The sequence below is a fragment of the Delphinus delphis genome, chromosome 18 (genome assembly GCF_949987515.2).
Source record: "Delphinus delphis chromosome 18, mDelDel1.2, whole genome shotgun sequence".
NCBI classification, from domain to species: domain Eukaryota; kingdom Metazoa; phylum Chordata; class Mammalia; order Artiodactyla; family Delphinidae; genus Delphinus; species Delphinus delphis.
The window spans coordinates 366712-392062 of record NC_082700.1 but is presented as its reverse complement, the minus strand read 5'-3'; the positions used below and the strand labels follow the sequence as shown (position 1 = coordinate 392062).

Here is a 25351-nt window from a genome sequence, read left to right as displayed (position 1 = left end):
CTATTGAGATGATCATATGGTTTTTATTCCTTAATTTGTGTATATGGTGTATCACATTGATTGATTTGCCTATACTGAAGAGTCCTTGCATCCCTGGGATAAATCCCACTTGATCATGGTGTATGATCCTTTTAATGTGTTGTTGCATTCTATTTGCCAGTTTTTGTTCAGGATTTTTGCGTCTATATTCATCAGTGATATTGGTCTGTAATTTCCTTTTTTTGTGATATCTTTTTCTGGTTTTGGTATCAGGGTGATGGTGGCTTTGCAGATCGAATTTGGGAGTGTTCTTCCCTCTGCAGTTTTTTGGAAGAGTTTGAGAAGGATGGGTCTCATCCTTCTGTAAATGTTTGATGGAATTCTGTAAATGTTTGATGGAATTCGCCTGTGAAGCCATCTGGTCCTGGGCTTTTGTTGGTTGGAAGATTTTAAATTACAGTTTCAATTTCATTGCTTGTGATAGGTCTGTTTATATTTTCTAATTCTTCCTGGTTCGGTCTTGGAAAATTGTATCTTTCCAAGAATTTGTCCATTTCTTCGTGGTTGTCCATTTTATTGGCATATAGCTGTTTGTGGTAGTCTCTTATAATCCTTTGTATTTCTGTGGTGTCAGTTGTGATTTCTCCTTTTTCATTTCTAATTTTATTGATTTGCATCCTCTCCCTTTTTGACTTGATGAGTCTGGCTAAGGGAGAGGAAAGAGGAATGATTTAGCCGCCATGATGCTGACTTCACCTTTAAAAGTTCCCAGATTTCTTTCTTTAATGTAGTTGAATTTCACCTTTTTCCTTTATGGGTGGTGCTTCTTGCCTTAAGTCTTTACCTATCCTGAGGTCATAAACATATACTCCTAAAGTATCTAGCTGTTCCAGCATTAGTTATTAATTTTGACATGTCATTTTATAAGGTGCTCACAGTGGTGGACACCCATCCCCCTCTGTTCCTCCCAGTGAGAATGTGCTCAGAGGCTTGTTCATGACGTTCACAAACAGCTGAGAGAATTAAGCTTGGTGAGCTCGAATACTGGTTCTGACTTGACTTTTATTAGTTGACAACCGTGGCAAGTTATTTAGCCTCTCAGCTTTGATTTCCTCACCTATAAAATGAGGCTATTAGTCTTTTCTACGAGGCTGGTTGTAAGATTTAGAGATGATGTGACACGGAGCTCAGACTGCACTGTGGTTCTTTGTGCCTGTGAGGTGGAGGAAGGTGTTCATTTAGCCAAATCTGTGTGCACTCCTTGATCCCTTTTTTCTTGTCTCCTAACCCCCCACTCCCATCAATCCCTAAACTAATCCTGATGTTGGTATTTTCTGAATTAAGTAGGTTGAACCATACGACATTGCTAGCACTCCCACTGTTTGGGACCCACGGGTCAGTGATTTGACACAGTACAAACACTGCCGTCTCCACAGTCGCCCACCAGCCTCCTGACTGGACTCTGCCTCTGTTCTTCTTCTCTAGTCTATTCTCCCTGGAGCATCCAACATCCATTTTAGTGTTTAACACTTAAGTCAGATCCTGGCACTTGAGCTTGAAACCCTTCAAATTTGGGAGTGTTTACAATACCCATTGGCGTATAAGAAGAAAATATTAGAACTTCAGTGTATTTTCAGTATCACTTTGTTGGTGGTGGTGTCTGTGTGTATGCACATACCTGCTTATTTTATAATGTACGAACGTGTACAGTACATGATTTGTGTGTTGGTCATGATCTAAAAAGTTTAGACCACAGCCATTAGGTCTAGATTATAATTAAATACCCAGTTATTTGTTTTCAAGCCAAATTCTATGTGTATTCCTGGATGCTTCTATTATCTGTACCCCATTCCTACCCTCTAACTAAAGTCCTGGTGATTGTCTCCAAAATACCTTTGGGTCCATCTGTTAGGTTAGTTGAGCACCTTTCTCCAGATTGTACACTTTCAAAAAACAGATACTTTGCGTTTCTTGGTCATCAGACTTAAGTATTTGAATAAGTATTTGAATTTATACAGTGAAGAACTCCTAGGAATTAATAACGAAAAGTACTAAGACTTCCTTAAATAATGGGTAAAGGACGGCAGTTCACAAAAGAGTGAACTAAGGAGATGTTTGACCATAGTATTGAGTAAACTTAAAACTTTCAATTAAATAATAAAACTAACTCTGGTAATTATATTCTAACAGGCAATCCATCTCGAAGATCCAAGTCTGTGTCTCGTGATTTAGGCAATTCGGATAAAGGACAAGTAAATCTCTTTATGTTTTTATATATTAAACATATTATTCAGGCTTAAAGTTGACTGGTTAACTGGCTTAAGTTTCTAAACCATTTATAAAGGAAGCTTTTTACTTAACATTGTAAATGTTTTCTATACAACACCAAATACTAGTCATACTAGAATCCTGTAATAGTGGAATCTGGCTTTTGGACTAAGTGTAAGTTTTAGCTGCTTGAGATTTTTATTACATGTAATGTAGGACAGACCGAGAGCCTCTTGTCCTTACAGACAGCCTTACCCAGGGAGCCACCTGAACCAGTGAACTCTCCAGATCCTGAATGTAAAGACGACGATGAAAAAGAAGAAAAAGAAGAAATTCAGGGAGAAATCAGCCATCCTGATGGAAAGGTTAAACTTTTTTCTTTAAACCAATGAATACTATAAAAAATGAACATGGGTTAAAATAGAGTTGAGGGGCTTCCCTGGTGGCGCAGTGGTTGAGAGTCCGCCTGCCGATGCAGGGGACACGGGTTCGTGCCCCGGTACGGGAGGATCCCACATGCCGCGGAGCGGCTGGGCCCGTGAGCCATGGCCGCTGAGGCTGCGCGTCCGGAGCCTGTGCTCTGCAACGGGAGAGGCCACAACAGTGAGAGGCCTGCGTACCACAAAAAAAAAAAAAAAAAAAAAAAAAAGAGTTGAAACAGATTCTGCAATAATTGATCTTCAAGACTTGATGGGGCTGAGGACCTTGGCACATGACTCGGTTTGAACCTTGGGACCCTATGAAAATACTAAATGGACAGCATGCATTTAGCTGCCATTTCTAATTTAGAGATGATGCAACAAAAGGAGGAATACAATCCAGTTGCTTAAACTCTTGTTCTTTCTCCAGACATAGCTAAGAAGCCTTGGTAATCCTTGGTACTTTTCAAAACCTCAGTTCTCGGCCCTACCCTTCCTGCAGGCTTCCTTAAATATTTCCTGGATCAGCTGCTCTCCACCCCCAGCCTGACAATTTTATTCTTGTGCTTAGGAAAGGTTTTGAGTGGGAAAACGGCCTGGCTGGGTGTTCCAGCTAAAAAGTGAAAATGACAAGAGGAGGAACATAAACAGGGTTACTGAGGAGGTGATGAGGGAATTTTTCCTCGGGTTTATAGAACATGTACTTTTCCAAGTACTCTAATCTGATCCACTTTAATAGAAATCAGAAGGCCAAAGTTCACTGCAAATCTTGAGGAATGAGTGAAGGACAAGACCAACAGTCAGAAGTAAGTTGTTAGGCTCTTCCTGTACAAACTCTACTTCAGGATAACAAATTGTTGACGAGGGAAGGTTTTCTTTTTTAGAAGAAGAATCGCAGCTAATGAATGGAAGAGGAATGAGAAAATTAGAGAATCCCCAGTTTACAATTTCTGACGACACGAGGGTCTAGGTAGTCATCAGTGGCTCCTAAAACCTTAGACGAAAGGTTGACGGATCTCGAGATGCCACCCACTCAGTGCTGAGGTCAGGAGGCAGCGCATACCTACTGGATCTCTGGACGTGCTGCCACACAAGGCCCACTGCTGCACCTAAAAAGTACTCTTGTCAGAGTAATTCAGCTGGAATTTAATCAAGCCTCGAGAGCTAACTACTGGGTTTTTTAAGGAAAAAGTGATATGGGAACATGTTTAATGACACTATAATGGAAAAGCAATCAGCCAAATCCAGAGTGTGGGAAATGTTACATATTCAGTGACCCAGTTCCTTCAACAGTTGTCATTAAAAGGGGAAAGGAAGGGACCATTAGAAATTGAGGGGAGAGACACATCAAGTGTGTGTGGATCTTGTTTTGATCCTGATTCAAGTAAACTGTAAAAGGCCTTCTTTGTGTGCATTTATGGAAAATATGGTTATGAAGGAATTAATTACAGCTTATTAGGGATGATAACGGTTTGGTTATGTTAAAAATACTTCCATTAGAGATACCTGTTGAAATGTTTACAGGAGAAGTGATGTCTGCAGTTTGCTTGAAAAAAAAGTTTGTTTTGGGGGAACAGGTGACCTAAGAACAGTGATGTGTAGATAGGTGAAGCTGATTATTATGAACTTATTAACTTTTCTCTCCCTCTGAGAAGTGTTTTAATTTTTATTATGAAAAATGTCAAAGTAGGCAATTAAAAGTATTAGGGATATTTTTGTCGTGTGGTCTCAGGAAGTTTTACATATTGATAGTCCTGGTTTTTCTTTTTTTTGTAGATAGAAAAAGTTTATAAGAATGGGTGCCGTGTTATATTGTTTCCAAATGGAACCCGAAAAGAAGCGAGTGCAGATGGAAAGACGGTCACTGTCACTTTCTTCAACGGTGATGTCAAGCAGGTCATGCCGGATGGGAGAGTGGTAGGTTTCCACGGGCGTGTTTTGTCCGTAGCGTAAACACCTCTGAAGAGGAGGCAGTGCTGACTCTGTGTCTTTGCAGATCTACTACTACGCAGCCACACGCACCACCCACACCACGTACCCAGAAGGACTGGAAGTCTTACATTTCTCAAGCGGACAGATAGGTGAAAACCTGCTGTGCCCTCTCAGTTATTACATTCTTCCTTTCTTTAAAAATAAAATATTTATGGTAACCCCTTTTTCTACAGAAAAACATTTCCCAGATGGAAGAAAAGAAATCACGTTTCCTGATCAGACTGTCAAAAACTTGTTTGCTGATGGACAAGAAGAAAGCATTTTCCCAGATGGTACAATCGTCAGAGGGCAACGGTACGTTACCTGTTTTGTTTCTAGATTTTCTAGTTTTCAACTTTTATTACCAGTTGAATTTTAAAAATCTTAAAACATTTGTGTAAGTCATTCAACATTTCACTGAGTTCAGAATTTGAGAGCAGGTGAGACATGTTTTCAGCATTCTGGAGTTTAGGATGAGGTTGAGATAAATGCATTGCAACGTCTAGGATAATCTTTAGCCTACAGACCTCTAAAGGGTGTCTGAACAGCACTTCACGAAAGGCAAATGGCAAGTATTTGTTTAGAAATCAATCTGGTGAAATTTGAAAGCAGTGAGTGAGACACAAGGAAGGAAAGCTGCCCTGTCAATTTTTAACAATAACCAGACTCTGTGTTTTGCTTATCTGGGTCTCCCTTTCCCAGCGTAAGCACTTTACTCTCTGGCCACCCTAAGCCAATTCCTTAAAATCAACAATTATCTTTCTTTCTCCTTCTGAGTATTAAATGTCTTGAAGTTAGAGCCAACTTCTTCAATCCACAGTGAAGAGCATCTTATAAGCACCATTTTAATTGAAACCTTGGTGGAGTTTTGTCACATCGAGAGTCCTGTTTTTAGTTTCACCCTCCTCTCCTGGAGTGTAACAGTTTAAGTACCCATTAACTTGAATTCTGTGATATAAACTTGGCAATAATGTAGGAACTTTTCATGGTCATGATTGTGTTTTTCCCTTAATGTGGTCTGAAACTTTATCTGGTGCTCAACTAAAGATTTTCCTCAAACTTTTATTTCTTCTGTGTACAGTACACTTTGATTTTAGAAACTTTTCAAAAAAATTGACTCGATTGAAATTTTCTGTAGTAGAAAGAAAATAATATGAAAAGGTTCCCATATCCGTCTGTCCATCTTCAAGTATTAACTCATGGCAAGTCTTTTTTCATCTACACTAAAGCACATCCCGTGTATTAATTCATTCAGGATTATCATGTTTTAATTGAGATACAATTAAATACAATTAATTAGTTTCAGGTGTACAGCAAAGATTTGATATTGGTGTATATTGCAAGATGATCACAGAATTCTAGTTAACTTCCATCATTACACACACATACTTACACATTTTTCTTGTGATGAAGACTTTTATTCTCTTAGCAGCTTTCAAATATGCAATTCATTCAGGATTACTTTGCCGTTTTTCACTTACAGCAGTGGTTCTCGAATCAGCTGGAGGGGACTGTTCAAGAGTAGGTTGCTGGGCCCCAGCCAAATAATTTGCGTTTCTAATGAGCCCTTGGGTGATGCTGACACCCTAGGGCCACACTTGATAGGGCACTGGCTAACACCTGTATGTGGCACAGAGCCATTGTGTTCATATAAAATTTGAGAAATAACCAAAACAGAAAAAACCACTCTGTGCTGAGGAGTCCCAATTATACCTATATAAGGACCAGGGATGTTGTAGGAGAGGAGTAACTGCCAGAGTTCTCCTGCTGTATATACTCCATATTTTTAAAGAAATTAAATTCTACTTTAAATTTACAGAGATGGCAACAAAATCATAGAGTTTAATAATGGCCAACGAGAACTACACACGGCCCAGTTCAAGAGACGGGAGTATCCAGATGGCACTGTTAAAACTGTGTATGCAAACGGTCTTCAAGAAACCAAATATTCATCTGGTCGCGTAAGAGTTAAAGACAAGGATGGTAATGTTCTAATGGACACAAAGTTGTCATGATCCTTGTGTGTGGCTAATCATGAAATAACATTAACTCGATTTTCTTCTTTAAAAAATGTACATTTTCTTGTGGATTCTGTGGTTTAATTTATATATACTGTGTGTATATATAAATGGAAAAGATTGTTTGGAATTTTTTCATAATGTTTGAAATGCACAGGGACAGCTTTCATTTTTAGTTCACCTACCTTGTCTTTCTATGGTTCTAACCAGTACAGACTTTTAACAAGTGGATGCTTTCATTGGTTGGAGATGGTTATGAGAGCCAAGAAGTACAAGCAGCACAGTATCACAGATTTTCCCACCACCTGCCAGGCCTATGAAGGGCTTGCTTAGAAAGTTTACTGAAGGAGTAAGAGGATTTCTCCAGTCAAAATATTACTGTGCTCAATTAGTACTAAAAGTGAAGCATTATCTACCACAGAGGTCACAGAATTGGAAGTTAAAACAGTGACTGAGTACAAATAAACAGTAAAACAAACAGGCAGAAGAGTTCATTCTATGAGTGCAGATAAATCTCATGGGAGGAAAAAGCAGTTGTCACGAGGGTGACAGCTGAGAAAGGCGGGGCGTGAAAACTAACCAGCCAGTGTTAACTGATTGATAGACCACAGGTGCCTTGACCTTATTACCTGTAAGGCGGGGCTGACAGGAGCAAGATGTCCTTGAAGGGGTGGGGGGCAAGTCACCTACAAGTAGATTCACATAGTAAGTTTGGTCTAGTCACTTAGTGCAGTCTGACAGTAGTGCTGGCAGTAACTCAGTATTTTTAAAAAAGCCACATGTATTAATTCCAGGTGATTTAAAACTGAATAACAAAAAACTTTTCAAAGAAAATAAATAATTATATATATTACCTCAGGAATAGAGAAAGATTTTTAAATTTTATTTTTTAAATTATTATTATTTTTGGCTGTGCCCCACCTCTTGGGGGATCTCAGTTCCCAGACCAGGGACTGAACCCAGGCCACAGCAGTGAAAGTGCCTAACCCTAACCCCTAGACCCAGGGAGCTCCTGAGAGAAAGATTTTTAAATGAGACACAGCACAAACCTTAAAAGGTTGATGAGTCAAAAGTTTGTTTGTCCAAAGATAACACAAAAGAGAGTAAAGTCACAGCCTAGGAAAAGAAACACGTATCTGACAAAGGATTAGTAACCAGAATATATAAAGAATCCCTATTAGTTAAAATAGGTAATTACAAACAAAGGATATTAATAAGCAATAAACTAAAACCAGTAAATGCATATTTCAACAATGAGGTACCTTTTTACGTTCGTGTCATAAACTGGCAAACAATGGTCTGGCCACACCACATGCTGGCAAGGAACTTGGACTACTGATGGTAGAATTAGCTGGTAAAATCCCTTTTTTGGAAAGCAGTTGCCTCATGACCTAGTACTAAATTCCACTAAAGTATATTTACTAGAAAACCCCTCACAGGTGCATAAGGGGTTGTACAGTAGAGTATCTGTAATTGAGAAAAAACTGGTAACGACCTAAATATCTTAACAGGATAAATTATATGCACAGATGGATGTAACAGTGAAAGTGAATAAAATAGAGCTATGCATACCAATATGCATTATATAGTGGAAATAAAGTAGGGAAAAGGTAATCGCGTGATACTGCACACACTTAAAAATATACAGAGCTCTTGTTTATGGATGTGTGCACATACAATAAAATTATAAAGCGCTATATGAGAATGCTAAACACCAAATTCACAGTACTCACCTCCTCTGTAAGAAACAGAATGACTGGGGAAGGGTAGAACAGGGGCCTACAACCATGCTGATGATGTCTTATTTCTTCAGCTGAATGTACATTAGTTATAAAATGAACTAAATATGTTTTTTCTAACGTGCCTGAAATATTTCATTTAAAAATTACAGTAAAATAAAATAAGTAAATACTTGAAAGCAAATATTTATTAACTTTTTTTGAACAATTCCTAACAGTTCAGCATGTAAAGAACAGAAAAAAAAAGCCCAGCACTATTGCAGAACAAGTCAAGAAAAATAAGCCTGAAACGGTCTACATATAACAGAAAACTTTCTTCTGGGCTGCTATAGATGCTCTGTACTGTAAACCTGAAAAACAAAAGGTGTGTTATTTTAAACCTTTGCTTAAGGTTCAAATACAGTTACTGAATCACGTTACATTTATGTGAACGGATAAAGAGTGAGCTGTTTACCGAAGGACTTTAATAACCTTGTTATCAGGGCATTGACTGTCCAGTAGTGCTGCACGTGTAGCATAGAGTTCTGTGCTTAAATTATTTATAGTGCCCACTTTCTGCTGCTCTCCTCCTTGCCCCCATAACCATCTGGCACCATGAATGGTCAGGACAGCCGTCCCAAGCGTCTTTATAGCTATGGAACCTCTCTGTTGCTGGTACTCAATAGGTAAGAAGGGCCTATGAAGGAGAGATCTACAAGAGAGACTCTGGTCGAACTTTGTTGTCATTCCTTTGACAAGTCAAGGAAAGGCCAAAGGTGCTTTTCAGGGCAATTTAGTATTAATCTCTGCTACATCAGTCACATGCCGTATGCTGACTATAAGGGTGAACAAGAAGTCGTGGTACTTACATCACTCATCTTGGTCTGCAAGCCCCATTTCTACTAATGACATATGAACTGGATACCGTTCATCTTCATATAATGTCACTATTTGTTCTGGTACCTGAGCCTAAAATTAAAAAGATACATGTCAAGAAAACACCATCATGTCTTTGCTGCCTGTTCCTCCTACAACTGGCAGGAGGGACAAGGCACTGTCTAAGTTTATTTATAATTTATACGCTGTTACTTTCAAAAGGTATCTTGATGGTTTCTTGCTAGGTCTCACTCTTTCCCTCTTTTACTTTATGTAAAATGTAACTAACTCTCCCCAAGGTTTTCCTAGATTGGGCCAGTGGGCTTTAATACTACCATCGCTGTTAAAATTCATTTACATTCTACACAGAAAGCATACCTTACGCATACAGTCAGCAAATTTTGAGTGTTACTCATAGAGGTGAATACACATGTATTTACAAGAACATCTGTTATTTTCACTGGCTTCTTGAGAGAAACCCTGCATAAGCTATTTACACCACTGCACACACGGGAACGTGGTATGTACAGAGGTTTTGAAAAAGCACTTTCTAGTAATAGCACTGCTCCATTAAGAGCTCATTCTTGTCACAGCCAGTATATCAGAAATCCCCCAAATCTCGGGTCCCCAAACCAGGGCGAGCTGGACTGAAACAGCAGTGGTGAGGACTAGGGTGAACCGAAGAGCATGCTCCCACCTAGAGGGACTGCTGTTGCCCCGCTGGTGCTAGCTGTCATTCCAGAAGATTTTGTAGTACTTAGAAATAAGACTTTTGGTATAATTTTCCAATTTTATAACAGCTGTGCACTAAATCAAACATGGTTACAAGCCAGATATGGCCTTTGAGCCACCCCTTTGTGACTAAGCCTCAAGTAGAAAGCATATTTATACCAAGCATGATCTGAATTTTCTTTTCTGGACCTTCTACTGCATTAAACAATTCAAAGTCAGTACAGTTATGATATGAGCACCATTTGAACCTTTCTCTGACTCTGACCAGAATCCCCTTTCTGGTCTTTTCTACTTTTAGGATGCAGCTCAAATGTCACTTTCTCCCGGTCATACTTAACTGAATAAGCACTCGAGTGCCTCCTAAGCAGGGGCTCAAACACCCTACCCTGATCTCTCCAGACAGAATTCATCGCTCTTGCTTCTCTCCCCACACCCACACCCCAAAGATACCTATACCTTTTTTATAGCATTTATTTCATTCTACCTTGTATTAGTAGTTTACATGTTTTCCTCATTATCAGTTCTTTGATTATAGGATACTCATCTTGATCATTTTTCATCTTAGTCATTACATCACTGATATTTTATATCATTGCAGGGCGAATCAAAAGGTTGTAAAATATAAACTAAGACATTTGAACAAGCCTTAAGATTAATCCTATAGTATTTACAACATCAAATGCTTTAAAGCGTTTTTGCATCTAGAGCTGCAGAGATAAAAAGCACTTCAGAAAGTTAACAGGGATCCTTGAAATAGCTTTGAAAGTATTTTGGCTAATTAAGACAGATATTTACCATGGAAGAAGCATAAAGTTGTTTTCCTTGAAGACAGTCTATCATAGCCCACAATGCTTCCATGCTCCACTTGGGACAGTACGGTATTCTTGCCTTTCCTATATCTCTTAAGGGAGGTTTAAACCCTGCCAAGAGCACCTTTATGGCTCGGGCTGGATACTGCATAAGATGAAGAGGAATTTGACGAAGTCTGTCACAAAAGAAATCCTTCAATTAAAATGTTAGGAATGTCACAATTAGAGGAAAAGTTAATGGTGTTGGATTTGGCAGTGTTTCTTGGATATGACACCAAAAGCACAGGCAACAGAAGAAAAAATTTTGATAATATCAAAATTTAAAACTGTGCAAAGGGCACAATCAACAGAGTGCAAAGGCAACGTACAGAATGAGAGAAAATACACATTAAAAAAGACATTTCTCCAAGGAAGGGATATAAATGGCCAACAAGCAAATGAAAAGGTGCTCAACATCACTAATCATCAGGGAAATGCAAATCAAAGCCACAATGTGATTTCACCTCATACCCATTAGGATGGCTACTATTAAACAAACAAACAAAAACGGAAGGTAAGTGTTGGTGAGGATACAGAGAAAAACTGGAACCCTTGGACATTTGGTGGGAATGTAAAGTGCTACTGTGGGGAAGTTTGGTGGTTCCTCCAAATACTAAGAATAAGCATATTATCCAGCAACTCCACTTCTGAGTATATTTAAAGCAGGGTCATGAAGAGATTTTTGTACACCCATGTTCATAGCATCATTCACAATAGCCAAGTATCCACTGATGGGTGCATGGATAAATAAAATGTGTTATATACATATGATGGAATATTATTCAGCCTTAGAAAAGAAGAAAATTCTAACATATGCTATGACATAGTTGAACCTTGACATCATGCTAAGTGAAATAAGCCAGTTACAAAAAGACGTATGAGATACCTACAATCAAAATTCATAGAGATGGGAAAGCGGAACAGTGGTTGACGGGCTGGATGAAGAGGGAATGAGGGATCGTTTAAGAGGCACAGGGTTAGTTTCAGTTTTCCAAAATGAAGAGAGTTCTGGAGATTGGTTGCACTAACAATGTAAAGAAAGTTAACACTACTTAACTATACTTCTAAAAATGGTTAAGATGTTAGATTTTATGATATGTGTATTTTACCACTATTAAAAAAGTATCACAAACAACAATAAAAAAAGTTGGAAAATAACAGTGTCGGCAAGGATGTGGACAAAATGGAACTCCTGTGCGTTGCTGGTGGAAATATAAATAGTATAGCTACTATGGAAAAGTTTGGCATTTCCTGAAAAAGTTAAACACAGAATTATCATATGGTCCCGCAATTCCATTTTGAGGTATATAATACCCCAAACAGCTGAAAGCAGGAACTCAAAACGGCTCTTTGTATGTCAGTGTTCATAGCATTATTCACAGACCAAGTGTCCATCAACAGATGAACAGATAAACAAAATGTGGTATATACGTAAAAACGAAATATTATTTAGTCATAAAAGTAATGAAATTCTGACACATGCTTCAATTGGATGAACTGTGAAAACATCATTGTAAGTAAAATAAATCAGACATAAAAGGACAAATACTTATGATTACACTTGATGAAGAACCTAAAATAAGCAAATTCATACAGGGAGTAGAAGAGGGGTTACCGAGAGCTGAGGGAAAAGAAATGGAATGTTATTGAGGGGTACAGTTTCTATTTGGGGTTATGAAAAAGTCCTGAAAATGGACAGTAGCAATGGTCACACAACACTGAATACTTAATGCCAGTTAATTGTATACTTAAAAATGGCTAACGTAAGTTTTTTCTCTAAGAATTTTTTAAAATTTATTTTTTAACATGGTAAATTTGATGTATATTTTACCACAATAAAAAATAATTTTTAGACAGAAAATACTCCCAATATATAAGCAGCTTTAAAATAGATTTTTCTTTTAAAAAAAGAGGCAAAATCTTTTCAATTATTTAAAAAAAAAAGAATAGAAAACTAAGAATGCTAATTCAACTAAGTTTACATTTTTGTTTTTCTAACCTGTTTATTGTCAGCTTTTCAGTTGATCCATAATCAACAAATTGTACCAGGACAGCCAGAGGATTAAATTCTTTAATGGAAACAATCTTTGCTCTGTACCATACGCCATCATCATATTCTGCAAGGCAAGGCATTTCTGAAAAGACAAAAAGGGGAAAATGACATTGCCTTTTTTTTTTTTTTTTTGGTGGTACGCGGGCCTCTCACTGTTGTGGCCTCTCCCGTTGCGGAGCACAGGCTCCGGACGCACAGGCTCAGCGGCCATGGCTCACAGACCTAGCCACTCCACGGCATGTGGGATCTTCCCGGACCGGGGCATGAACCCGTGTCCCCTGCATCGGCAGGCGGACTCTCAACCACTGCGCCACCAGGGACGCCCCACATTGCCTTTTATTTTCTTAAAAACGTTTTTAAAAAAAAATACAGCAAAGTACAAAGAAAATTAATCACCAATTACCCATTATTCAGAATTAAACACTCAACAGTTAGCCACATGTTGGCTTATGCTCTTTTTTCTGTTTATACTTTATAAACCTTGTTTGTCTTAATTCCTAAGTTAGGAAAAGGCTGGAAGGAAGACACCTCTCCATTCTCAGAGTCCTAGTTCTTCCACCACCCAAGGCTTAAACCATCCTTCCATTGTTCCCACTTCTTATATGCCCCCGATTTTTTTTCCTTTGGGCAGTTGTCTTCTGCAAATGACAGTAAAATGGTTTCTGTTATTCCTACTTTTAATTTCCTTCTCCTCCAATCCAATTCCATTGCTCTGTAGTTTAAAAAATTTCAATGGCATCTTAACTGTCTGCAGTACCAAGTCCTTAGACTGCAATTTACAGGGTTCTTCACAATATACTCCCAACCCACTTCAACCACATATCCTCAACGTGTTACCTAAATAGATTCCTTATTCAACTCCTTCAATATAGATTCCGTACATATTTAAGAAGCACTTGTCTGTGAATCAACTTGTACATATGCATACTTAATTGAAGAACCACCACAGAAAAAATGCACACATGTATGTATAGCTCCGTGAATTATCACATTACTCATGGACTGTTGGTGCAGCCTCCCTTGAGAGAAGAGCACAGTGAGGAAGGAATTGTTTCTTCCAGATTATACATTAATTTACAAAAAAAAAAGTGACAGTGAGTTTATTTTTTCACTCATTGAGCAAATACTTAAGAGCACCTATTTGTGCCAGGTGCCCTCCTTAAGTGCTGTGGCACAGAGTCCCTGCTGTGGTGCTGCCTTAAAGGCCCGGAGGGGGGGAGGAGGGGAGGAGGGGGTGGGGTGGGATGCATCAGGGAAGAGCTGCCATTCGGGGATAGCTGAGCAGAGACCCTGCTACACATCCCAGAACTTTCCAGGCAGAGGGAACAGCAAGTGGTGGTCATCAGCCAAACATGGGTCACAAGTGATTAAAATCTCATTAAGTAAAATCAGACAGGACGTCAGACCGATGTTTTCCTTTGCTAAATTATCCTCTGATAGGAACAAAATACCAAGGATGAATACATCCCTATACATCACATACTGATGAAATGTGTAGACACCACTCCTTGTACTCAGGAACCGTCATCACCAGTAACTAGATGCATTTTCCTCACAGGAGAATGCCATGTATTTAATAAAGATAGGGAAATAGAAAGGGAAAAAAGCAGGGTTTCACCCATGCTGGCAGGACTCAACACGATCTGAGTTCTGCTTACCCACACCACAATTAGCAGCTTAGGTGGCTTGTAATTAAAATAAGTGCCGTTCAGGTCCAAGTAACAACTCACAATCTGAGCTACTGGCGAAATTGCAAGCTCAGAAAAGCCATCTTCATGCAGTCAATGTTACAGTTCGACTTGAGCTTTGAAAAACAAAAGCGCCCCAAGGCAAGAGACCATGCATATCAAGTGAGGGTGATAAAAATACCAGTTAACCTTAGAAACAACCCAGTCTCGTCAGCACTGAAACAAAACAGGGGCTTCATTAGGAATCCCATTTTACTCTGAAAGTTTAGTACCTGTTCTGAAGTCCGTCAGAGGAGGGAATGTCTCCACATCCACATTGAACCTCCCTAGCGCTTCCTCAAGGCTCTCAGGCTCAGGTTCCCAGCTGACTCCACTGTCAACTGTGTCATCATGCTGCTTAACCAGATTACAGTTTTCTACAGAGTCAAGGCAAATATACACCTAAGTGGGGAGAAGGGAAGGGAAAAAGTTCAAATTCTGTAATTTTTAGTATTCATGATGTGGACAGAACGACTGCGCAGCCAGTCCCCAGCAACGGCCTCACAGTCCTCACAGAGTCAAGTCCCCACAGCAAACCAGACTTGCTCTTTGTGACTGTAAAGCACGACAGCGGCGGCGGTATGTGACCACCGAGCCCAGGTTGTCAAAGGCGTGGTCTCTGCCTTGGTGGCGCTCAGCCCACCAGGGGAGCGTGCAGACCCGCGCCAGCAGGCCCAGGAGAGGCCCGCGGGGCCGGGGCCCAGCACTCAGGCTCTGGAAGTGGATCCTGCACACCCCCCAACACACACCCCGACTGCAACCCGAGATCCTGGATTCCCGACTTTCACGTGTGTTGTTTTATGCTGCTCAATTTGGGGTAATTTATGTGGCGACTAATAACTAATTAAAAATCATAAAAACCAACAATAGTTTGCACTACTATGTTCTCTGATGAAATTATGGAGCAAATTCTTCTTGTCTGTGAAAAGAATGGTTTACTGTGTAAAAATGGCTGAGGGACTGCCTGGCCACTTAATTTGTCATTTCTTTCTCTCATGTTAGCCAAGCATATATAATTGAATTTTCTTTAGTGTACTTACTCATTCAGTCAATATTTACTGAGTGCCTGCTATATCAGGCAGTATTCTAGGTTCTAGGGATACACCTCTGACCAAAACAGACAAAAATCCCTGCCTTCATGGAATTACATTCTAGTGGGAAGAAGCAGACAAAGAAAATAAGGAAGTGGCACAGTGTGTTGTTACAAGGTGATAAGTGGTATGGAAAAACAGCAAATAAAGAGCACCTAAGTTCAATGTAGGAAGAGGACAGGGGAATGAGATGTTTAATAAGATTTCACAGGTGGAAATAAGTTCCAACTTAACAATCTAAATATTTGATTGAAAAAGCTACACAATACTTGGAAAACCCAACAGTGATTAAGGAACACTTGCCTCATTAAGTACAAACAAGTGTCTGAAGAGGACATTATAGGGCAGGCAACCTAGCGGCCACCAGCTGTCAGCTATGAAAATCAGGAAGACGGAAATGTGGAGAATCAACCCTAGAGTTAAAGACCGAGACTGCCTGTCATGTTTTTAACCACCAGCATTACTGGAATCACATACTTCGCTGGGTGAGACAACGTGCTTAACTTGAACAGCGTAGAGCTCTCCAGGGGGAGGAAGAGGTGAAGACAAATATGGCGGTAAAACAGGAGTCTCTGTTTCAGGCAAGAGCAATTCCTAAAACACCAAAAATAAATTCCAATTTCAGAGTGACTATTACAGAAACCCACCACGTTATTAAAGCTTATTACAGTGTCAATTTACTTTCATTTAGCAAAAATCTAGCTGAGACACTGAAAATCACAAAATAATTTTTTTGTAGGACCAAAATGTGATAAATAATCAAAAGATCTTTAGCAATCTTTCGTCCCCTGCCCCAAAAAAAGATTTTGTGTAAAAAAAAAAACCCCACAGGAATATTTACTTATATATAATATTTACATATAACACATAAAACTCTAGAAGAATGATTAACAAATTGCGGCTGCTTAGTGGGATGGACTGGGGTGTTCAAGATGTAGAATTGGGGCAACTTCTTTCTTTTCACATTTCTGTGATATTTCATTTATTTTTAGAGTATTTTATAATAAAAACTAATATATGAAATGACAAAGGAAGATTTAAGTTAAAAATCATGAAAAAAGTGTGCTCTCTCTTAAGCTCTATAAAAGCATGAGGAGTAATTAAAAGTTATATGATTCCAAAGAGGATCAAGGCAGTTAGCAGTTGTTAAAAGAAATATACATATAAAAATATAGGGGATTTTTCTTTTAGTAAGTTAAAAAAAACTTGAATATGGTGATTAATATGGTGATTAATACTAAAACAATCATATTCAAATTTGTAGACTCACTTATTACTATTTAACATTTCCAAACTGGTGGCAAAACAAAACATTTGAACCACTTAGATTTCAGCAAGAAGTGACTACCTACTGTTGAATTTTACTGATTTGTTACAAAACACTTTACAACAAGCATGTCATTTTTATAATTATAGGAATTAAATTCTACTTAAAATTTTAAATGATAAAATTTTACTTATGAAAACACTTCTTTCACCAAAAAGCAAAAGTGACAAAAGAAAAAATAAGATAAAAAGGATAAACTAGACTCCATCAAAATTTAAAACTCTGGTGTTTCAAAGGATACCATCAAGAAAGTGAAAAGACAACCCACAGAATGGGAGAAAATATTTGCAAATCATATCTGATAAGGGACTTGTATCTTCACACCTATCCTAAGATGGCTAGGAAAAAAGTCAGATAAGTCTTGGTGAGGATATGGAAAAAGTGGAACCCTTGTACAATCCTAGTACCAAAGTAAAATGATGCCGCTGGTTTGGAAAACAGTTTCACAGTTCCTTAAAATGGTAAACATCGTCACCATATGACTTAGTAATGCCACTCCTAGGTCCATACTCAAGAGAACTGAAAACAGACATCCACTTAAAAATTTGTACACAAACGTTCATAGTTGCTTTAATTCACTATCTGTAAAGGTAAAAACAACGCAAGTATCCATCAACAGATGAATGGATAAACAAAATGTGGTGTATCTGTATAATGGAATATTATTCAGCAATAAAAAGGACACATACTACAACATGATTCAACCCTGCAAACATTATGCTGAATGAAAGAAGCCAGTAACAAAGGGCTGTGATTCCCTTTATATGAAAGGTCCAGAATAGACAAACCCACAGAAAGTTTCCAGGAAACTGGGGGAGGGGAAATGGAAAGTGACCGCTGCTGGTATGGAGCTTCTTTCTGAGACGGAATGTTGTGGAATCAGATCGTTGTGATGATTGCACAACTCCATGAATATATTAAAAACCACTGACCTGTACACTTTAAACAGTTGAACTTTATGGTATGTAAATTAATAAAGCTGTTATGCTTACCTACCTGATCTTGTATCAGATTATTTGTACTGATGAAGTGTCCAAATTTTCAAAATATTTGGATTGAAACTTACCTCAAACCTTATTTCCCATCTCTCTTCCTCACACTTTGTATTGTAATCTGTTGGTTTCTGAAATAATATAGTATTATTAATGAATAAAACTATCTTTAACTATGTAATATTGTTTTAAGGCACTTTCATATTTCATCCCACAAAAACTGCGTGCATGACCTTGTTGGCATTCATTTCAGCTTAACTATGGGAAAATTTAGTGTTCTGAGTGATCTTAATATTGCAACAAGAATCCTCAAAATTATGCTAAAAGCATGTCAACTGTCATTAGTTTATAATAAGAGTGGGAGCTCTTACCTTTCCTTTTAAATGTTCACACTGAAGAGTACACCTGGCAGAGAGACTAAGTAATCTTTATAAAACCGGTTTAACAGATGAAACACCCTTTACACAAACACGTGGGGGCACGCATGCGCGCACGCACGCACGCGCGCGCACACACACACACACACACACACACACACACACCCTCTATGCTCAAAAGAAACAACTGGCTGTGAGCATTGCATGTACAAAGTTATGTCATAGTTTCCTATTTGAGAGAAGAAAGTAGTTTCCTATATTGAACTGAACATCCACTGTTTGGTTGTGTACTATCACTAAAATGAATTTCAGAAACCTAACAAGTGAACTGCAAGTCTAAAAATATCTTGCTATATAAAATGTTCACATTCTTATTTATGAGTACCCTGTTTCTATAAAGTATTTGTGGCAGCCTGCAATGTGAAATCGTATCTGTAACAGACTAATTATGTTTTTTAAAATATTAAAAACAGAAGCACCAGGCAACTGGGAACGGGCTATTTACTGAAGCTAAGCTTAAAATCTGGCTCTGAGTTCCCTGTAAGAAAGCAAACTGGGGGAAATGTTATAATACTGAATATAAGGCAAAACCATTTTATCTTGGGAGAGAGTCATTTCTGGCAGTGAATTCCATTATGATTTTATAATTTACATCTATATTCAAACAACGTTAGAGAACATATGAGCTTCTCATTAGGTTTGAAGATATAGAAAACTAAGTGACTCTTAATGCAACTGAAGTCTTTTTTAGGACTTTATAAAGCATGATATAGGGTATTGCTTTCTCAAAGAATTTACAAATCCTCTAGACCCTCTTAACATATCAGGCATGTAGAACTATATGGAAGGCTTGAGGCAAAAGACAAAATATGACATTTTAACCAGTTTCTTTTTCTATAGTTTAGAATTTTATAGAAAAATAGTTCACTTACTTCCTTCAGTATTTCCTCAGAATGTTCAAAAGTACAACACTTATGGTGTGCCATAAAATAAGAAAGTGACATTCCATCAAAATAGAGATGAATAGATAATTTCTCCCATGGATTTTCTGGTAATTCCTATTTAAGTTCAATAAAGGAGATTATTACTATAAAAATAAAGTCTGCTTGTAGATTAAAATTTTACAGTCAGCAAAAATGAAATTAGATTTCTGACAATCACAGTATTACTAGTTTGACTAGTGACTCGTTTTGTAAAATTTTCTTCCTGGTATTTTGGCAGATAACAAGGCAATAATGCTACTACTACTCTGGTTTTTATAAAATATATTTACATGTCCATAAGGTAGAGTTTTCTAGTTATGTAAAGAAAACAATTTGCTATACATCATCTTTAGATAATACTAATAATTTATACTAAGTAGAAGGAGAAAGAAAAAGTTATGCTCAGGGGTAAAGAAATGAAGTTTAGTTAAAAATCCAAAAATGGCAGGAATCAGAAGAAATTAACAACAGTCTAGGAGTCATATAGTGGCTTTCAAACCCGTGGGTCCATTTTCAAACATTAGGTACCAAAATGCACATGACTGATAAGCTGATCGTTCCTCACTGTTTCCACTCGGTACCACCTTAGTCCTAACTCAGAGTTAAGTGTAATCGCCTTCCAGCTGATCTCCTGCTTCTACCTTTTTCTACCGTCCAGTTTTCACCAGTGCAAAGTGAAAACAGTAGATTGTGAGGTCAGATCACATCCACCTCCGCGCAGCGACAACTGCACCTCTCACAGGTGGCCTCCCACCTCCGTCCGTCCGTCTGCTCCTTGGACACTCCAGGCGTCTCCTGCCCTGCGGCTCTCTGCACTGATCTGGTAACGGCGTGGTGTGTCCTCTCACCACTCGGAAGTCTCAATCAAATTTTATTTTTTAAGGGATGTCTTCTCTGACCACTGTATTTAAAATGTTATCTCCTCCCCCACCCACCTCTCCTTATCAGCCTTTCCGAATTCATTTTTCTAGCCAGCACTACTATTTAACATATCATATATATATATATATTTTTTTCATTTTACTTCCCATCACTAAAATGGAAGCTCAACGGAGGCAGGAGCTTCTGTTCGGCTCTTGCTGCGCCTGCAGGCCCAGGACAGAGCCCAGCAGGTAAGAGGCACCGGGTCCGTGCCATGAGCACGTAAGGTAGGAGGAACACTTCTGGGGAAGGTCCGCTACGGCAGCAGGGCTGCAAGGGCAGGCACAGGCATGGTTTCTGAGAAATCCAGTACCTTGGTATACGCCACACTGTTTTCCTAGGCTAATAAGCTAAGCAGTAAAGAAAGCCACCTGGATAACCTGAACAGTTCCCATCTCTGCAGAACTTCCGTGACTGTCCACAGAGGCTGTGAATAACCAGAGGCGGAGAGGCTTCTCCACTTTCTTATTTAAGTGCGTCTGTGGCTCTTTTTAGGTCTTTATTAGCCTGCCATCACACCTTTCATACAGAAACACTTCCTTAAAGTTTTTCTATCTTTCTGCCTGAACCCTCCAACACAGCTCCAGGAGAATCTTCTCACTGCCTCACTGCTCAAGAACCCCCAGCGGGGCCTCCTGCCTGACGTCTACTTCTCTTAAACCCTATTCGCACTGCTGCTCCTCCCAAAACTTCTTCTGTTCTAGCAGATGCATTTCCCATTTCTGTCTCCGCACCTACCTGGTCAGGAGCACTTCATCCACTCCCATTTCTACATTCCTATTACACTCACTCTTTTTACCAGCTGCCTGGCTCTCAGCAAGTTGTGGTGTAAAGTCTTTAGGGTTTTGTCTTGTGTCTCACTGTTTCACTAACTAGACAGGGCCCTTGAGGATGGGAATTACCTGCACCTAACACAGTGCTACACACACAGCACCATCCTGAAAACTACCATGTGTTTATAAACATCTCTACTTCCTTAGTACTCTCCTTGTGTCAAAATAAGTTGTTAATAAGGAATCTTCCAAGTTACTTGCTTATGGAAGTTCTCAGGAACTTGCTCAAAATTAGGTTTATTTAAAATGAGCCTAGGAACCAAAGTGGTAACTTCTTTTATGTTAACGAGTAACTGATAATCACACAGGAACATAGTTCTTCATAAAAAAATCCCTCAAATTATATTACCTGTAACACTTTATGGCTAATTAACTAAATCAATGATATATGCTTTATTTTAAATTTTTTTTGAAGTTGGTTGTTTTAAGATTTTTTGATGTGAACCATTTTTAAAGTCTTTATTGAATTTGTTACAATATTGCTTCTGTTTTTTGGTCCCTTGGCCGAGAGGCATGTGGGATCCTAGGTCCCCGACCAGGGATCAAACCCACAGCCCCTGCATCGGAAGGCAAAGTCTTAACGACTGGACTCCCAGGGAAGTCCCAATGATATATGCTTTAAATACAAATTACCATAATGTGAACTTCCACCTCTCTCTTTGAAAGCAGTTCCTGAAGGAGTTCTACTGCATCTGGTTGCCAGACATTCCCGACCTATTTGGGATTAATAAACTCAGATTCTTTCACAAAATAAAAGCAGGAAGTAAATGAAGATACACAAAAGTAGCCATAAACAGATAACACTAGAGAGAAGGACAAAATATATAGGCAGTTTTCAGAGAATATCATGGGTATATGATAAAAATGATCTTAAGAAACTAATAATTTGTCTCAGCTTCTCCCCATGTTACTCTCTTAAAGCATTTTATGCTTTAAAAAGATAAACCTGCACTAAAAACAAAGCATCATAAAACTTTTAAAAGAGGCCAATATGCCAAAGCAGTGCTTGTATACTGACTACAATGTGTATTTATTAAGGAGCAGTGACTATTACGTCTTATGTGTTAAGAGGTTCACTTGGCCAGGAAATTGGAGCCTCCTGCCAAAAGCCCACGAGGAGGCCCAGCTTCCTGCCAGCGCCCTGTACGTGAGCATCTGGAAGCAGGTTCTTCAGCCCAGTCAGTCCTTTGGGTTATTGCATTTCTGGTGCACATCTTGGCTGCAGAGTCATCAGGGACCCTGAGCCAAAACACCCAGCTAAGCTGTTCCCAATGCCTGAGCCACAGAAACTGTATGAAATTTTTAAAAAGCTTATTGTCGATTTAGACCACTAAATTTTAAGCTTAATTTGTTATATAGCAAGAGATAATTAATATACCATTCCCTTCTCTGATCCAGCTTCAAATTTCTTGAAATTTTATTTGAACCGTAACTAAAAATTAACAATTCCAAACAAAATTCCCATCTACGAAGACATTATCTCTCTTAATTTATTCAGATATTTTTATATCCTTCAGTATAATTCTGTCATTTTCTTCCTAAAGGCCCTTTAGCTATCTTTGTAAGCTTATTTCTAAATATTATTTTTGTTGCACTGAAAGGGATTTCATCTTACATTCTAATTTCTAGAAAACTATTGTTAATAAAGACAGTATTTTAAAATTAATCATCCTATAAATCCCTGTTTACTCACAGGTATGGTATTATAGAGCTGACAAGGAATACAAAGTTGGGGTGTATCAGGATATAGCAAAATAGGGTAAAGATGACACTGTGGAATCTTCTCAGTGAATCCGTGATCTAAATATTGTACCTGAAACAGGACAAAGTTCATAATTAAAACATACTACTAAAAACTAGGGGACAGAAAGGACTCCCTGGTATTAAAGAGAATAAAAAAGAAAAGACATTCTAGAAGGAGATATAAATCTGGATTTAAAAAATCTCTAGAAAAAAAGTAACACTGTATTTCCTCATCCCATAGTGTATCAAACCTCACTGTCAAAAGGTTTTCTTACAAATGAACAAAAGCTTTTTCTTTTCTTGAGAATAATCAATTTTTTGGAGGATGTTTAAAATTTTTCTTTTGTTTTTCCAAGTACTTTAGAAGTCCTGATTTCCATTTAATAAAAGAACATTTCTCAGTATTCCTCAGTTTCACAGTTTGGGAAACTCTGCATGTAATGTTTCCTTCCTGGAGAATCACACTGCATAATAAAGGTTCTGAGAAGTCCTATGAGAAAGAAACTTGTTTTTAAGTCATCCAATGTTCCTCAAATTTTGTAAAATAACTTTCTAAAGACTTCATTTTTTAAAGAACTTTGGGTTCACAGCAAAATTTAGAGAAAGGTACAGAGATTTCCCTCACACCCCAGCCTCCCTCACTGTAACATCCTGCACCACAGTGGTAATTTGTTATAATCATGAACCTACATGGATACGTCAAAATCAAGGTCCATATAGATTACGTTAGGGTTCACTTGGTGATGTACACCCTGTGGGACTGACAAATGTATAAAGATACTCTGTGAAAACAAAGGGTGTTTTCATTGCCCTAAAAATCCTCTGTCCTCCCTCCCCGCAACCCCTGGCAAACATCTTTTTACTATCTCCATATTTTGCATTTTCTAGAAGGTCATATAGTTGGAGTCATACAGTATATGTAGCCTTTTCAGACTTGCTTTCACTTAGTGATATACATTTAAGGTTCGTCCTTAAAGCCATGGCTTTTCATGGCTCGAGAGCTCATTTCTTTTTAGCACTGAATAATATTGCATTGTATGAATGCACTACAAGCTTATTTATCCGTTTACCTACTGAGGGACATCTTGGGTGCCTCCAAGTTTGGCAATTATGAATAAAGCTCTTATAAACAGGTTTTTGTGTGGACATGTTTTCAACTCCTTTGGGTAAATACTGTAAAAATTTAATAAACAGAAACCTCACTTAAACAGAGTTGGGAGATCAGAAAGGGGGAGCTCCATGTCCTTTGATGATAGCAGAGCCCAACAGGAGGAATACAGACTCTTCTTCTTTCCTGGGAAGGACTCAGCCAATGAAAAGCCACGGACGCTTTGTTTACTAGAGCCATACCCACTTCCTTTTTTTCTCTATAAACGTGTTCTCCTTTCCTTGCTTTGCAGGAACTTGCACGTTCCTGCAGACCCTGAATTGTAATTCTCTGCTGATCCTGAATAAACCCAACTTTGCTGGAGAAGTATCTGGCAGTCTGTTTATTTCAGGTCAACAATACCAAGGAGTGCGACTGCTGGATCATATGTTAAGAGTAGATTTAGTTGTTGAGAAACCACCAAACTGTCTGCCGAAGTGGATGTACCACTGTGCACTCCCACCAGCAGTGGAGGGTTTCAGTTGCTCCATATCCTCACCAGCATTTGGTGTCGTCAGTGTTCCAAATTTTGGCCATTCTAGTATATGTGTAGTGCTATCTTGTATTAACTTGCATTTCCCTGGTGACATATGATGTGGAACTTCTTTTCATATCCTTATTTGCCATCTGTATGTCTCCTTTGGTGAGGTATCTGTTAAGGTCTGTGGTCCATTTTTTAAATTGGCTTGTTTTCTTACTGTTAAATTTTAAGAGTTCTTTGTATATTTTGGATAACAGTCCTTTATCAGATGTGTATTTTGCAAGTATTTTCTCCCAGTGTTTAGCTTGTTTTCTCATTATCCTGACATTGTCTTTTGCAGAGGAGAAGTTTTTAATTTTAATGAAGTCCAGCTTGTACCTTATTTCTTTCATGGGTCATGTCTTTGGTGCTGTATCTAAAAAGTCATTGCCATATTAAAGGTCATCTATGTTTCTATGTTGTCTTTCTAGGAGTCTTACAGTTTTATGTTTTACATTTAGGTCTGTAGTCCATTTAGAGATGATTTTTATGGAAGGTGTGAAATCTGTGTCTAGATTTTTTTGCATGTGGATGTTCCATTGTTCCAGCACCATTTGCTGAGGAGACTATCTTTGCTCAGTTGCATTGCCACTGCTCCTTTGTCAAAGATCATTGACTATACTTATGTGGGTTTATTTCTGTGTTCTCTAGTCTATTCCATTGATCTATTTGTATTTTGCTTTGCCAATACCACACTGTCTCGGTTAACTTTATACTAAGTCTTGAAGCCTAGCGTTGTCAGTCCTTTAACTTTGTTCTTCTCCTTCAATATTGTGTTGTCTATCCTGACTCTTTTGTCTCTCCATAT

The 25351-nt window shown here is 38.5% G+C and overlaps 2 protein-coding genes across 3 annotated transcripts in view; one reads left to right on the top strand and one right to left on the bottom strand.

Annotated features, from left to right (window-relative positions):
- CENPJ (centromere protein J) overlaps positions 1-6654 on the top strand; it is a 53840-nt gene extending 47186 nt beyond the window's left edge. Inside the window, exons 13-18 of one of the 2 annotated variants that reach the window (XM_059995544.1) lie at positions 2170-2231; positions 2493-2612; positions 4443-4583; positions 4663-4747; positions 4832-4952; positions 6457-6654. In XM_059995544.1, the coding sequence (XP_059851527.1) occupies positions 2170-2231; positions 2493-2612; positions 4443-4583; positions 4663-4747; positions 4832-4952; positions 6457-6652 (725 nt within the window). In that variant the 3' untranslated portion in view covers positions 6653-6654. The remainder of the gene's footprint in view (positions 1-2169; positions 2232-2492; positions 2613-4442; positions 4584-4662; positions 4748-4831; positions 4953-6456) is intronic. The other variant, XM_059995545.1, reaches the window with a different exon arrangement.
- Positions 6655-8618: 1964 nt separating this feature from the next.
- The window catches only part of RNF17 (ring finger protein 17), a 110368-nt gene continuing 93635 nt past the window's right edge, over positions 8619-25351 (bottom strand). The window contains exons 28-37 of the mRNA XM_059995543.1: positions 22827-22946; positions 21767-21847; positions 19329-19454; positions 18094-18150; positions 16178-16294; positions 14843-15011; positions 12829-12964; positions 10777-10966; positions 9243-9342; positions 8619-8744 (exon numbers count right to left, since the gene is read on the bottom strand). Of these exons, the coding sequence (XP_059851526.1) occupies positions 9244-9342; positions 10777-10966; positions 12829-12964; positions 14843-15011; positions 16178-16294; positions 18094-18150; positions 19329-19454; positions 21767-21847; positions 22827-22946 (1095 nt within the window). The 3' untranslated portion in view covers positions 8619-8744; position 9243. The remainder of the gene's footprint in view (positions 8745-9242; positions 9343-10776; positions 10967-12828; positions 12965-14842; positions 15012-16177; positions 16295-18093; positions 18151-19328; positions 19455-21766; positions 21848-22826; positions 22947-25351) is intronic.